Source organism: Lepeophtheirus salmonis, chromosome 8 (assembly GCF_016086655.4).
Source record: "Lepeophtheirus salmonis chromosome 8, UVic_Lsal_1.4, whole genome shotgun sequence".
In the NCBI taxonomy this organism is placed as follows: domain Eukaryota; kingdom Metazoa; phylum Arthropoda; class Copepoda; order Siphonostomatoida; family Caligidae; genus Lepeophtheirus; species Lepeophtheirus salmonis.
This window is the reverse complement of record NC_052138.2, coordinates 15,582,782-15,597,837: the sequence shown is the minus strand read 5'-3', so window position 1 is coordinate 15,597,837 and position 15,056 is coordinate 15,582,782. Positions and strand designations below refer to the sequence as shown.

Here is a 15,056-nt window from a genome sequence, read left to right as displayed (position 1 = left end):
ATATTTATTTATCATAATAATATATACTCCTAAGAGCTAAAAAAATAAAACAATTTAGAATTTAAAACAACAGTTATGAGGATTTGTGCCCAAAAGCTCCATAAGACCAGGCACTGTATCCGTAACGAAGAACCATGAGGAAACTCAATACGGCAACGACGCCTGCAGGCATCACTTTCTGAGTTTTAAAGAATCTATGACCCATGATTCCCAGGAGAGTAGTACTTACACCCAGAGCGGCATGGAAGTTTTTGGGACTAGAACTGAATCGATAGGCTCCAAATGCAGCAGCTGTTCCAAATACAATCCCGGCGGCCATAGAGGGAATTGAACCCTTTTTGACGAAGCCCATTATTCCGCCAAAAGCAACGGCTGCTGAGTATGCAAATCCATAATAGTCCATTATGTAATTAAAATAGAAATAAATTGTACAAAAAATAAAGAAATCTTCAAATGAAAATTGAGAACGGTGTATATTTTATATGTGACGTATACACATGAAGGCTGAAACAATAAAGGTTATCTAGCTATAAATGCTCCAGTGAAAATCTTCCTTATCTAAACATTTACTGCCCTCTATTATAAGAAATTGAAATAAAAGATACCTTTAAAAAGAAGTTCTTATAGAGCTGACGTCCTAAATTGCATCATAATTGAAGGAGACGCCATTTTGGGAGACTCAAAGTTGATGTTTTTACTACCTTAAATGGACAAATTTCCAATAAATCATGAATAAACTCCATCAAATGACTTTATGAATAAAAAAACAGTGAACCTTTGTATTGAATTCTACTTGATGCAAATGACAAACAGGGATTTTTGAATTAAATAAATATTATATGTATTACAAAGTCGCAAAAGTAGGTTATCAGTAGGAATTACTTGATTTAATGTAAGCAAAATTTGTAATATTCTGTTTAAAAGACAGCTGCTGTTGTCAAAAAAGTATAAAATTTAATAGTTGAACAAAAAAAGTCCAAAATCCATTGCTTCAGTTTTCCCCCGAATAAAAATATATAATGCAATATAAAATTGGAAACATGGGACAAGGACTATAGCTGGAATGCGTTTAGAACCATTTTTAGATAACAGCACTTCCTAGAGTATTATAAAAATCGTAAAAGTCTCATCGTCTGTGATATTTTTCAGACGCCTATGGGCTATAGTGCTATATTATCCCCTCCAAATTTATATAACAGAGTGGAAAGGCAGTAGCCCGCCAAAAATAGAGGAATTTTTGCTGTGTACTAGAATTTTTTTTCGGCAGGATGAAATTTTTATTCACGGAAACGGGGGTAATTTTTTGTCATTAAAAAAAAATAATATATATATGTATATATACAGTGTTCGGAAATAAAACGTGGATAGTTAATAAATGCTAATTATGTAATTAAAACAGAGAGGTTTTGTGATTTTTCATGCATATTCCGAATTTCCTGTCCTTTTTGCATAAGTAAACAATAATAAACATTTCTCAAATCTTTCATCATGAGTGAGTAAGAAGCAAAAAGGCAGAGGATCTCAGACCTTCTGGATGCCAAAATTGAAGTGGTAGAGATTAAGGACATTGTGAAGTGCTCCAGGAGCATCATCTTCAAGGTGTCCAAGATGAAAAAGGATGGAAAATACATCTCAAGGAAAGAAGGAAGTGGGGGACACAACTTGAAAAGGGATTCTGAGGTTTTTGGGAGACCTGAAGAAGAAGATCAAGGAGGACCCCACAAAATCCATGAATCGCCTCTGTAACGAGTTTGACGTGGACGAGGAGACAATCAGGAGGGCTGTGAAGGAGGACTTGGGGGTGTCCTCTTACGCAAGGATCTCACACCACCTGTTGACGGACACTCTGAAGGAAAGGAGACTGCAGAGGTGCAAGAAAGTTTCTCCGTGTATCAAGGCAAATGGATCGACCGTAAAAATTTTGTCTGACAAGAAGATTTTCCCTGTGGACCAGATCTAGTACCGTCGGAACGACCGTTGGCTTGGAGGATCACCAAAAGAGGTCAAGGGGATTCCGTACAAAACATCCGGTCCAAATAATGGTCCTGAGGGTCGTGGCGTCCAACGCAAGAAGATGCCTCCCTTCTTTTCTAAGGCTGAGGAAAAAATCTACCAGGAGGCCTACTACAAGGTGCTGAGGTTCACCATACTGCCATGGCTCAAGGCCACCTTCCCAGAGGACAACTATTTGTGGACCCAAGATGGTGCACCCTCACACACCTCGGCCGAATGAACGAAGATCTGCACCGACAACATGGCTGATTTTTGGACCAAGGACATGTGGGCATCATCTTCGCCGGATTTGAAACCGTTGGACTTTGCTATGTGGGGCACTTTGGAGAGGGAGACTAACCGGACATCTCATTCGAACGTGGACTCCCTGAAGGCCACCATTGTGAAGGAGTGGAACAACTTGTCCGAGAAGTTCATCATCAACTCCTGCAAGGCTTTCCGCCACCGTGTGGAGGCTGTGATTGTTGCTGAGGGCGGCCATATTGAGTGAGCATATTCACAAAGGTCGTGTCTCAAAGTTTTGTCAAATAAAATTTCAAAATTATTTATTAAAAAATAAAATTATTGACATTTTTCTAAAATCAGTCATTTAGTCTACGTTTTGCTTCCGAACCCTGTATATGTATATAATCTTGCGTACGCCACTGCAGAGAACTAATGTTAATAAGGTATGTTCTATTAATTATTAGGCACCTACTATGCTCACTGTTTATTCTTGCTCCCACCTTCCCCTCAAGATCTACAAAATGTCGATGGGCTATCCTTACTGACGGTTAGATAATACTTAAAGATTTTTGAAGTACTTCTGAGACGATCTCGGGATAGAGATGTGTCTATCAGTACTTGACCAGGTACACAAGCTAGAGCGTCCTCATGATTATATTTTTTTGGAGATCTACAGCCGCTGCAGCTCCCCTGCGAACGCCGAGACAAAAGATTCTACACATTCAATCTAAACGATTGATTTATTCACTTTGGCCATTTAATATCGATCGACAATCATTGATTGATAAACTCATTGTATATTTATTTTTATATGGATCAACTCCCTGCCTCCCTTTTTTAAAGATTTTTTACCTTTCTAATTTATTTATTAAGTGGTTGTCACGATTTTTGTCGCAGGAGTTCTAATAAGTGTTCGACACAACTTTTAAAACATCCTCATAATTTAAGGAATCAATTATTATTAATTAATCAACGCTTGATCACTACAATTTTTGGCAAATGATGAAACATTCTATCTTTTAAAATGGGTTTAGCATAAATGGGAATCATAATTACATAGTGTTGGAGCATAAATCATCATCAATTATATTTTTTTTTTTAAAAGTAAAGTGTTCAGTTTGGCTAAGTGTCCTTCGGCAAAATGGTATTTGGTAAAGTGGCTTTCGGCAAACCGTATCGTCTCTAATACATCAATGCTTGTTAACAACTCAAATTTTGATCAAGTTGTTTCCAAGTTGTCGCCTCTATATATTTATTTCTTTATGTAGACTGTTAACGTCCGTGCCGGACTTGTCTGCAGATGCACGACTCTAGTATTGAGGCGAAACTCAGAAGGATTTGAAACGTTAGTAGATAGCTAAAATTTTATGTCCAAAATGTATCGTTTTGTGGCAATTCTTTTAAAAAATTGAAAATTGACGTTTGACAAAAAAATGAATAAAAAGAAAAAGTTATTCAGAAAATGTTTATTTCGCAAATTTATACGCAAACGAATCTCCAATAGATTGGAGAAGCGTGCATTATGTATTTTGTGCAAACTTCTTTTTTGTGTTGTGTAAGTTAAATTCGGATTTAGTGAGTATTTTGGCCTTTTTATATATGTAAAAAGTGTTTGAGGTGCTAAAAGTCCCTTTTCCGTCGTTATTTTTTTAGAATACAGTGAATTGTAGGTAAGAAGCTTGTCTCTTGAGATTCCTAGAATAAAGCAAGGTTAATAGAAATACAAGGTTATACTATTGGGAAAGACAGGTGGATTTTGACAAAACACGCAACCACTTATATTTTATGACATCACAATTGCTATAATTTTCAATTTAATGTATCGTACAGAGGCTTTGGGATTAGCTTTGAGGGATATCAGCATATCATTGATTTATATGTAGATGATGTAACTTTAACCGTAGAGGCGAATTCAGAGTCTCAGCTATTTGCCAGAATAAAAGTCTTAACTATTTTCGGAAGTTAAAAAGAAAAACCAGCATTGGGTGTGAATAAAAATAAGACCTTTATTTTACCTTTGGGCTCCTGGAAGCCTGAAGAGGGTCTTAAAGTCGGAAGTTGTAAAGTTAGAAGAATGATGGAAATTTTGGGTATCAAATGAAATAGCAGTGGCATTCATGAACATAACTGGAACCAAATTTGGACCTCCGTCAACAAAAGAATTTATTTTTGGTAAAGATTTAACCTTAAAAAAATAGTTGACTTTTATTTGGCAATTTGAATTTTATATAAGGCTACATTAAGTCCGAAACTACCTGAAGAAGCTATTTTAGAAGAGGACAAATGACTTAATTGTTTGTTTTATAAGAATTATATCGGAGCCATGAAAAGACCTAAATCCCATATAGGTGGTGGAGTAGCCCAACTATTATTACTCATATTATTTGAAACAATAATAACGACTGAAAAATTATGAGATGTGAAAAATTCAAGCTTAAATCAAATGATGCCAGGAAGTAATTTCGAAATTTTTGACTGAAATTGGGATTTCCTCCTAATGTTTACAATTTGAGATCCTGTAAGTTTTTGATTGAATAGAAGGCACTTGAACAGTTTCATGTCATATATTTATTTTATTTTAAACTATGTATAATATGATATTAAAATCCAAATATATTTTATAAGTTAATCTATGAATGAAAGTACATACAACATTGAATATCAAATGTTTTGTATATTTATGTAGATTCACCCGTTATTAAATGAGTCTTTATAGAACTCACTACATACGTTCGAGGATGATGCAAAGTGAGGAGAAGGCATCATCATCATCATTAGAGCAGGATTTACACTTAAATCCATACCTGGAGTTTGATAATATGGCGAAAGGCGTTCATCTCCATAATGTGGAAATCCAGGCAGATAAAGAGAGGAGTAGAGTAGATAATCCGTAAAGAATGGATCCCTATAATAGCCATTATTAAGTAAGTCGAGGAAAGTTAAGAAATCAATTAATTAACCCTTAAACGACGAAGGTGAAAATAAAAAAGGTATTAAGAGCCCCCCCAAATAAAGTAATTTTTTATTTTTTTTTTCAAAAAATGTAATAATTGAAATTTCATAATATTTTTTCAATTTTGCCTAGAATAGCTTTAGATTTTTGAAATTTTTTGCGAATAGGTAATTTTTTTGGAATTTTTCTCCGAAAAATTTAATATTTGAAATTTCATTAAATTTTTCAAATTTTTTCCAAAAAAATTAATTTTTTTGTGAACAGCTCTGGATTTTTCCAATTTTTTTTCCAAAAAAATTAGAAAAATTTAATGAAACAGAGAATCAAGCAATATAAGTTTTTTACTTCAATGAAAACCCGAAGATGAATTTTTAAAGAGTGAAAACCACTTAAAAACTGTCCAATAAGTTACTAATATGAATGATATTTGTTTAAATCTTTACATGAACATGATCAATTTGATTGTACTGTATTTGAACTTTAAATCGAATTTTGATATCATTAATATAATCAATTTCAGTTGGTGAGGCATGTTCTAAACCAGCGAATCCCTTTATCCTCGCAACGTGAATACATATATACTATTCTTTAAAAATGATTTTCACGTCATGACGTCTCAGTTTCTTTTATGATCAGTTCTACGAAATAACCAATTTTTATCATGTTCAGTTAGTATTAAAAACCGCGGCTCCTAAGGACGTTATCCCTTTTTTGAATATATATAAATTATAGTACTCATATCAACGGATACGTTTATCATACTTTCGCAACATCGATATAAAGTATCCCAGCTTGCTTTTATATTATCGCAACACAATTTTTTTTTCCAAAAAAAATTAATTCTTATGTGAATAACTGTAGATTTTTGAAATTTTTATATTGGAAAAATTACATTTTTCAAATTTTTTCCATTAAATTGTAATAATTGGAATTTTTTGCAAAAAAATTCCAAAAACCAAGCCCGCTCCACCCTAAAAATATACTCCTGCAGACGCCCCTGATTTTGCCTTGATATTCATACATGTTACATTAATGAATTTCAGGCATTTAAATGGCTAGGTCTAGATGTTGCACCTGGCAGAAAAGATAGTTTTCAAATTATATTCAAGTATATATTTAGTGCGTCAACATAAAAACAATCTTGAACATCAGGAATCAGGAAAAGGAGAAAATCCCAATTTATTATTTTACATCATATAGGTACCTATACAACATACGGCCCAATATTTCAAGGACATTTTTTGAGTCCTTAATTTTAACAATATTTTAGGCCCTATATTTGATTAAAGAAACTTAGATTAGCCCCGATTTTGGGACCAAATTTAATGTCGATTACATTTGTATTTTTCGATACATCATCGTCAATTTGGTGTTAATTTTAAGTGCAATTTTCAGTGTCTCCAATATAAAGTGACGATGATGTATCGAAAAATACAAATGTAATCGACATTAAACTTTGAGATAAATCATTCCTGCTTGATTTTATGTTTAAGGACCACATATTCAAAAACTTAGTTATAGTTAGAATAAGTTTGCAAATATATACTAAAAAATAACCGTTCCAGCATCTCTCTATGTTGGAAAGCATACTGAACATAGATAAGTAAGTATATTGGAAGTGATTAGATACAAAGATTCGATAGAAATAGTGTTGAATCTATCTAAAAAGACTATAGTCTCAGGATCGGTTCTTAACATTTGATATGTCGAAAGTTTAATCATAACCTATTTTAAAGAGACAAGATAGCTGAAGTTTAGCGGAGGAGATTTGTGGCTAAAAAGTATAATGCTCGAGCCATAGACAATAGAAAAAGCGAATAAGTTTTTATTGAGGACGATGTTATCGATAGTGATATAAATCGTATGTATTTTTTAGCTTGCCCGTTTTTTTGGAATTGGTAATCTGAAGAATGAATTTTCTTTTCCTTAGCAGTTGCCATTATTATTTAACTCCTGAGAAGTGAACTTCCCTTCGTACTTCTACATTAAATTATATTCAAAACCTGATTGAACATTCGTGTGTGCTCATAAAAAACGAGAGAATAACCTTGATAATTTTTTGCGGAGTTATAAGTGTAGTCCTTGTTTGACTCGGAGTAGAATTAAGGATTAATATGGGAATAATTATTCTCCCCTCTTTCCTTGTCACAGCTTATTGTAGCTGATCTAATGAAACGTCATTACAGCTAAGCTGTTCTCCTCCAAAAAATTCTTCAAATTGTCAGAGTTACCATGTTGATTTTCGCTTTTTTAACATGTCCAGAATACACACCCTTTTGATCACTGGTTTGTTTATCGACTTGAGATGACGTCAGCTGCTTATACTATAATAATCAATAACTTTTTTTCTATATCTATTTTTTTATAAATATAAGTTCTAGCCACACACTTTTTACTTTAAACTTCAGCAAGTAATATTGTGCTAGCTATATTGTCTCTTGAAAGAGGTTATATTGAACAGCTAAAAATAATTAGTTAGTGTCTACGTCATTCCAATAAAAGACCAATAGGACTAACTAATTTTATTATGACCGGATTTATAGAACTACTGTTTTTTTAGACTGATCCAACACTAATGATCCGTAATGGAGTCCTAGGATCTATCCAACACTAGATAGAATGTACTAAGTACTCATCAGTTTTAAAAACATAGAGGAAATATAGTATTAAAAAATTAGATCCAATTTAAGAGGATGTCACATATGTGTCATTTCGTCGTTAAAGGGTTTAATCAAAAACACATACCTCGTACGAGTTGCCTCTCGGAATCCTTTCGCAAATGGATTACTCTCAATTTTCAGCTTTGTTATCTGGAAAGGAATTATAATCATACATTCTGAAACATAACGAGGACCCTACTTGTTGGTTTTGATATGCTGTCACGGTTGTAAAACTAGTTTCTCTAAATACAAATGTTGTGGACAAGGAAGTATCTAATGCTTTTTCTGAAATGGATCCATCAGGATCTAAAAATGATATAACTTAAATGAGGTGTCATAAGAAATGCAATAGGATACCTACTCATCATGTTGGAGTTACAGGGTTGTATATGAATTCTTGGAATGTATTTATGCATTGAATGAAGGCAGAGATGACCATCGAATATTGAAGATCGATTATTTGTCAGTTTAAGTTTATCAAAGGAGACAACGTTTTGAGGTGAGTTCCAAACGACTCCAAGAGAAGGGGATTCCTCATGGATAAAAAAATTACTGGTTGTGCAGGTTGATGAATGACTCGGTGGAATGTCCCCACTTCCAGCCACTGTCCATTCAGAGCTGTTTGGTAGTAAAAAAAAAAAAAAAAAAAATTAAACCCGTGCATATTAAATTTGTACTTATAAATATGTACCTTTGATAAATATAGCGATAGCGCTTATCATCGTAGGGCTCAATATCTAAATAAATGACGTAGTTTTGACATGGATCCAGCCCTTTGATACGAATCTTTAAAGTTGGAAACATTCGCCTGAAATAATAAAATGGCTTAAAATAGGACTGATTAATATAAAAAAAATAGGATGGAATGGGTTATAGTCAGTGGTCAAAATAGTTGGAAATGATTGGCAGAACAAACAATCTTAGACACATAGGCCACAAAAAAAAAAGAAGCTAACTCAAATTCCGCCAACCTAAATCAAAACACTGATGAGAAGTTAAAAAATTAACTGCTGAAAAAGAAAAAAAATTAAAAACAGATATGTATTTTTCTTGTAGTCAAGTGTTAACTATTATTCAGAGAATAGTTATTAAGCATTATATTCATTAAATTGATAATCTTACCAATGACTGAGTCAACCTTAAAAAAAAAAAAAAAAAAATACACTAAATATTTGTTTATTTAGCTGTGTGGCCTACAGATTGATATTTTTGTGTTATTTTCTCTCCACCAAACAAGAAACATTCTAAGCCACATTACCTCTTCATTTTGAAAATTAGGAGGTTTGAGATTTGAGGATTGTAATATGTTGATTTCGTGACATAAATTGTCCTTTCCTAAGACGCCGTGACGTGTCCAGATGCAAACCAAAAGTTTACAGACTTTACAAAATGTTACCTAGCTAACACAAAGATTAATGTCTATAAAAACTAGGTCTGGGCAGCTGAAAAAAAAAAGTCCAAGTAGCGTATCGATACAAGTCACAAAATTGATTTTGATTGAAGTGGTATTTGCTTAAAAATCAAAGTCAAAGTTCATGAAAATATTCCATATTTATTTAAATTGAGAATATAATAGTCGTCCATTTCTGTGAATACAAAACGTCCAGGTGGAACTCAATCATGCGCTATCAAAACTTGATTGAATCCTATGAATGTTTATACCATCGCTTTCCCAAGGATCCCCTCCTACAAAAAGAATCAGTGCAAAGATACAAAAGTGAAGATCCATTCAATTTAAATACCGCTCGGATTTTTGAGCGCCATTTTTCTACTGATGAATAATATCTGAGAGATTTCAAAAATGAAGTAGTTGTATAGACATTGACAAACAAAATACTCAATGTATTTTGTTGTAAGCTAAAGTTTCCCCTCATCTAACTTGATACGTCATGGCTATTTTACAATTCATATTTTTTAATAAATTAATTATTATAAATACAAATGTGTAGCTACGCTTTGAAGTTTACTAATTACTATTTACTATTACTAATTACTAAGCTTACAAGAAGATCCTAAAGAGCGAGGTTGTTATTTTTGTCATAAGGAGTTGTAGACCTCGTTTCATCTATTACCCGGATCCTTAAGATGGTGGAGGAAGAGATCTGGATGAACTATCAGGCGAGTCTGAGTCCCTCGGATTAGGTCATTATAACATCCTTACGATATGAGGATATGTGGAAGATTGTGTGGCTCATCTCCAAAGTACAAAGCATAATATACGCAGTGAAACACAGGAATCAAGAACCCCCTTCATGGCTCCAACGTCTTTCAGGCAATGGGCATCCTCAACTCCTCTCCATCGATGCGAAATACTAATGTAAAATATCAACAACCCGCACAAAAACTTTATTTTACCAATTTATGGAGCAGAGTAAAAATTGGAATTTTTGGGATTTTTTCGAAAAATTCCCCCCCCCAAAAAAAAAAAAAATATAAATATTCCTCCGGACGCCCCTGAATATATTTGTATGTTTATTAATAATTATTAGCCAGAAGTAGCTCAAGATACTCTCTTCATGATATGATGTACCAATCAGATCTCTGGATTTGTTGGTTTTTCTATTTAGTTTTTATCCTTGTGTCATTGACTTAATTTTAATTAAACCTGCAAGTATTGTTTCTTCTTTGTTTTTTTTAAAACCAGGACGTGATAATAATGTTCCTGTTGTTTTATAAATGCATTGTTTAGAATGAATGAATATATTTTATATATATAAAAAACAAAAACATTACTAAGCAATATTATAATACAGTATCTAATACGGATTGCGGATTTTAATATTATGAAATATACATAAATATTTAATTCATTTTAAAAATTGTGGATAAATAATTTGACATTGATAGTCTGGGAGTACATAGGTAGATACATATCAGTTGGTATGATTGACTTATTTCGCTAACTACCAAATGATTTGTGGACTTTTTTCAGTTTCTTTTTGGAAGAAAAATTGCATTATACATTAAATATAACGACCTGTTTAACATTCAAAATAATGAGGTTTCTAAATGACTAACTTTAAAAATTCAGCTGCTTCACAGTATCTATGAAATATCAGATGTCAGCAAATATTTATCATTTTTAATGAAAGTAAAAATGGCTTGAGAGTGGGACGTGCGGGTCAATCTCCATCTCAAATTTCAAAAGTTTTTTGGATCGGCAAGGAAGACTGTTTATAATGTAAAAAATAAGTTGGAAGAGGATGCTAACATTGAACACGGCCTTACATCGCTAACACGAAAATACCCTATGTTTTTTGTTGTCAAATGTCCATTACCTCGTCTCCCTTGATACATCATGCCTATTTCATAATTTAGTATTTTTGATAAATTAATGTTTAACATGCTTATGCTCCGTTTCCAAAAAGACATGAATTATCCATACCCGAATTTGCAAAAAAATAAAATTAAAATACATTTCAAATATTAAATTTTCAAGTAAAAAGCAACAACTCCATAATTTAGAGGAGGTTTAAAGCCCCTCCAGTCCCTCTAGACTTCCGGACATCCCTGAAGGCTACTTGGAAAGGAAGTTAAAGAGGTTTGAGAAGAGATAATTCTCGACTCAAAAGCATAAAACAATTATAATTTTTTTTTTTTTTTTTGAAATTCTGGCCACGCCAGGCCCACCTCAACCCGCTGTACTACAGAATCTGGTTGCAAATTGAGTCCAAAACCTTGCAAGTCCGCCACTGCAATATTGCTGACCTCAAGCTTTCTGTGAATATGAAGATAAAGAAAATTAACCGCTGCTACATCTCAAATGTGTGGCGGCCTTCCATCCCAGGTTGGAGGCTGCCATTTCGCCTAACCCCGACAAGTTCACGAATAATGTTCCTGTACAGGAATAGAGAGAGGAGGTAACAGGTTTAACTTTTTTACCGTGCCCCCAAGCCAATGAGGCCACTGAGAAAGAAAAAATTCGCAAAAGAGAGAGAGCAAAAAAGGGAACACCGTAGGTCAATGGACAACGTCCTTGGGATAAATGATCTTATTGAACACAATATTCGTAGGTTTGCGCCTCGGTCGTTCCAAGAGAAGGAAATATAAATTATCAATTACTTCAAAGAAATTGGAAAAAAAAGAAAGAGAAACCTCCAGAGAACTCAACTAAAGTCATTATCTCTTTTGACCAAAATTACCACCATGGACCTTGAGTTCATTTATAAAAACATTTCCATTGATTTGCAAATATTCTTGACACTTCCTGTTAGTGTTTCGATTACTGAGAAGTCTTTCAGGAGCTTAAAATTGGTCAACAATGAAGCAGGAGTGTCTTCTTGAAGTGCCAATTATTGGAATTGAAAGTAGCCTTGCAAAGAAAATTGAGCTCAATTGATACCATTGCCAAGCGAAGAGCAAGAAGGGTCCCTATCAGATTATTATATGGTAAGTCTTACAGACTTTTCAAAAAATCATAAAACGTTCTTTTTTAGTACTCAATGGAAAAAAAATTCGCAGTTGTATCCGATGGGATGCTTTATATTTTGGATTCGCTATTGAAGAAGGGCAAAAATACATATTATTTCTTAGTGAAAGTGGGATGAATTTAGCTCAGTATTCCTTCCACGACAAGCAAAGTCTACGCTATCCATGTTTATGCCTGTTTTTCTCTTGATCTATTCCTTTATTGAAAATTGGGAAATTGTATAATAAATACAATTTCCCAAATGTCACTTTACTCTAAGTCCAAATATGAGTGGCACTCCTACAATGATATAACAGTTGAAGCACCCAACAAAATGAGGACATAATGGCTTGTAGAGGAGATACAAACTCTAGTGACTTAATAGCAGTGGTGCCCTAGCTTACCTCCTGGGTGGCCTGGAAACAGATAGATATTCGAACATTAAATAGCCAATCAGATAGAAACAGATTATTTACGTTAAACAGTTATAACTTTTAATAATGATTATATTTATGGTATGATGGGGACATGATGCCAATCAGGCAGGATGGTTAAACAGTTATCCATATTTTTTTCATGATGAGGCGAGAAACAGATCCATGGACCCCAAACCAAAGTTGTTACCGGTCCTAACAATCCTGTCTTCGGCCCTTTTACTATATATATATTTAATAAATATTTCCTCGTTGATTTCCACCATGTCCAAATTCATTTGACATTATTCCGATTAAAATGAATTATAGCATGATTGGTGGTACATGACTTATTCACTACCCAGTACATATTTTCTACTCAAAACGGATCCTAACTAACAGTTAATAGTACATGCTAATTGCTACGTGCAAAGAGGAACAAAAAGCGCTCCGAATAGGGCACTTATACATATTTCTTCCATCGAATTAATGACCCAACGTTTTTGAGCCTTGTTGAAGGTGTCAAAAAACACCTAAAGGAAACATTCTAATTCGTGTCGATATTAAAAACTCATTAAATAGCAATATTTTAAAGTATATTAATGACACAATAAAGGTATGTAGTACTTTAGAATGAGATAGGATCGAACATGTTAATATTATTATTTTCTTTAATTACAATTTCATAATATTAAAACCGAAAAAATTATAGGCCATTAACAACAGCAATACACTTATTAATGGTTTTAATGGTACATTAATATCAATAAATTGTCATACATTTTATAGAGCCAAAAGTTTAACAGACTGGACATTTGCACACGTTTTTGGAACATGAGTATCATTCACCATCCATATGTTATGTTAAATAGAGTGTTTACATATGTAGAGAAAAGGAATGCATGTAGAAAAACAGTGGCGTCCGCAGGGGGTGAGCTGTAGGGATGTAGCCCCCCCCCCCCGAAATAAAGGAACTTTTGCTTTTACTAGAAAACTTAATAATTGAAATTTAATTTAATTTTTCAAATTTTTTCGCACAAAATTTAATTTTCTGTGAATAACTATGAATGAATTTTTTTTATCGAAAAATATAACTTTAGAAATTTTTATTCAAAAAATTATATAACTGAAATATAATTTTTGAAATTTTTTCAGCTGTGGTTTTTTGAAATTTTGTTTCAAAATTTCAATTTTTGAATTTTTTTTTTAAATTCAAAAACCAAGGACCCCCTTCCCCCCCAAATATATATATAGATAATCCTGCGGAAAAGGATTTCGATTGGCAGTAAGGCTGTAGTAGACTCCTAGCCCCCGTCATGAAACACCTATAAGTGTTTTTTTTTTCAAAATGAAAATAATGGGATGGGTGTATTTGTTGTAGGGATAGTAATATTAGTTCCTCTATATCAGGTTTAAATTTACTAAAATGAAAACATAGATCCCCACGTTCGATAATTCCAAGCTTGTTCATTTGATTGAAAAAAAAAACAACCAAAAAAACAAGGCAATTACCAAATATAATGTTGGAAAAACGATAAATATATTTTCACCGTATTTCATAATACTTTATTTTTTGCCGCCTTAAACCTTGATATGATATTTAGAACGTTGGACTTAGCTCAATGTCGTTCTTGGGTACATTATATGAGTTTGCCCACATGTCATACTTTTTATTTCTATCCCGAAATTGGAGACAGTGACGGACGATAGTCTAAAATCAATTATTGAGACCTTTTAATAATAATAATTAATACAACTTCGAATATATAATTTGAGGAGGAGGGGAGGGATTCGACTCAATTGATTATAATTAATCGAATAAGTTTTCCACGTAGTATTAGAGAATCATTAGAGTTATTTCTATTGATGGATATTTATAGTATTTTTTTTTTTGCAGGAATAATTGGATTTCAAGAAATGATAAAAGAAAAAGTTGATGTGCTTTACTCAATTAGATGTGATCTCCTTCGACTTCTTCCCTCGGTCCACAGATAGCCTCCTTCAATCCTCCTAATCCAATGATATATTCTTCGCGTTGTGAAGTTATTTCCTTATTATGAAAAGGTTGCACTAATTGAATTTCAACGAACCATTGTCCTTGTTTTCAATTGTCATACAGAAAGAATAAGTATGACGTGCTGGCAAACTTATACATACAATGTACCTGTTGTGCTTGATTAAAAATAATTCTTGCTCAACCTTCTTGTTTCCTCACTGTTGACTTCTAAGAATGCATTGACAACCTAGTCTGGCATTGTTAGCTATAAAAGATCCTGATATCGTTCAGACATGTATCTTTCCAAATCTTCCATGAGAGCACAATGCACTTGAAGGTGATAATCAGATATCTTATTATTACAGCGCCTTGGAAACTGGTAAAGTTC

At 33.3% G+C, this 15,056-nt stretch overlaps 2 protein-coding genes across 3 annotated transcripts in view; both read right to left on the bottom strand.

Moving 5' to 3' along the window:
- Positions 1-73: 73 nt before the first annotated feature.
- Positions 74-403, bottom strand: LOC121123769 (transmembrane protein 14C). Its single transcript, XM_040718901.2, has one exon. It carries the CDS (start codon positions 401-403, stop codon positions 74-76), a length of 330 nt encoding a protein of 109 aa, XP_040574835.1.
- A 4,388-nt stretch (positions 404-4,791) lies between these two features.
- LOC121123564 (T-box transcription factor mls-1) overlaps positions 4,792-15,056 on the bottom strand; it is a 94,222-nt gene continuing 83,957 nt past the window's right edge. For both annotated transcript variants that reach the window (XM_040718691.2, XM_040718690.2), the window contains exons 3-7: positions 8,543-8,659; positions 8,213-8,469; positions 8,051-8,157; positions 7,937-8,001; positions 4,792-5,143 (exon numbers count right to left, since the gene is read on the bottom strand). In XM_040718691.2, the coding sequence (XP_040574625.1) occupies positions 4,927-5,143; positions 7,937-8,001; positions 8,051-8,157; positions 8,213-8,469; positions 8,543-8,659 (763 nt within the window). In that variant the 3' untranslated portion in view covers positions 4,792-4,926. The remainder of the gene's footprint in view (positions 5,144-7,936; positions 8,002-8,050; positions 8,158-8,212; positions 8,470-8,542; positions 8,660-15,056) is intronic.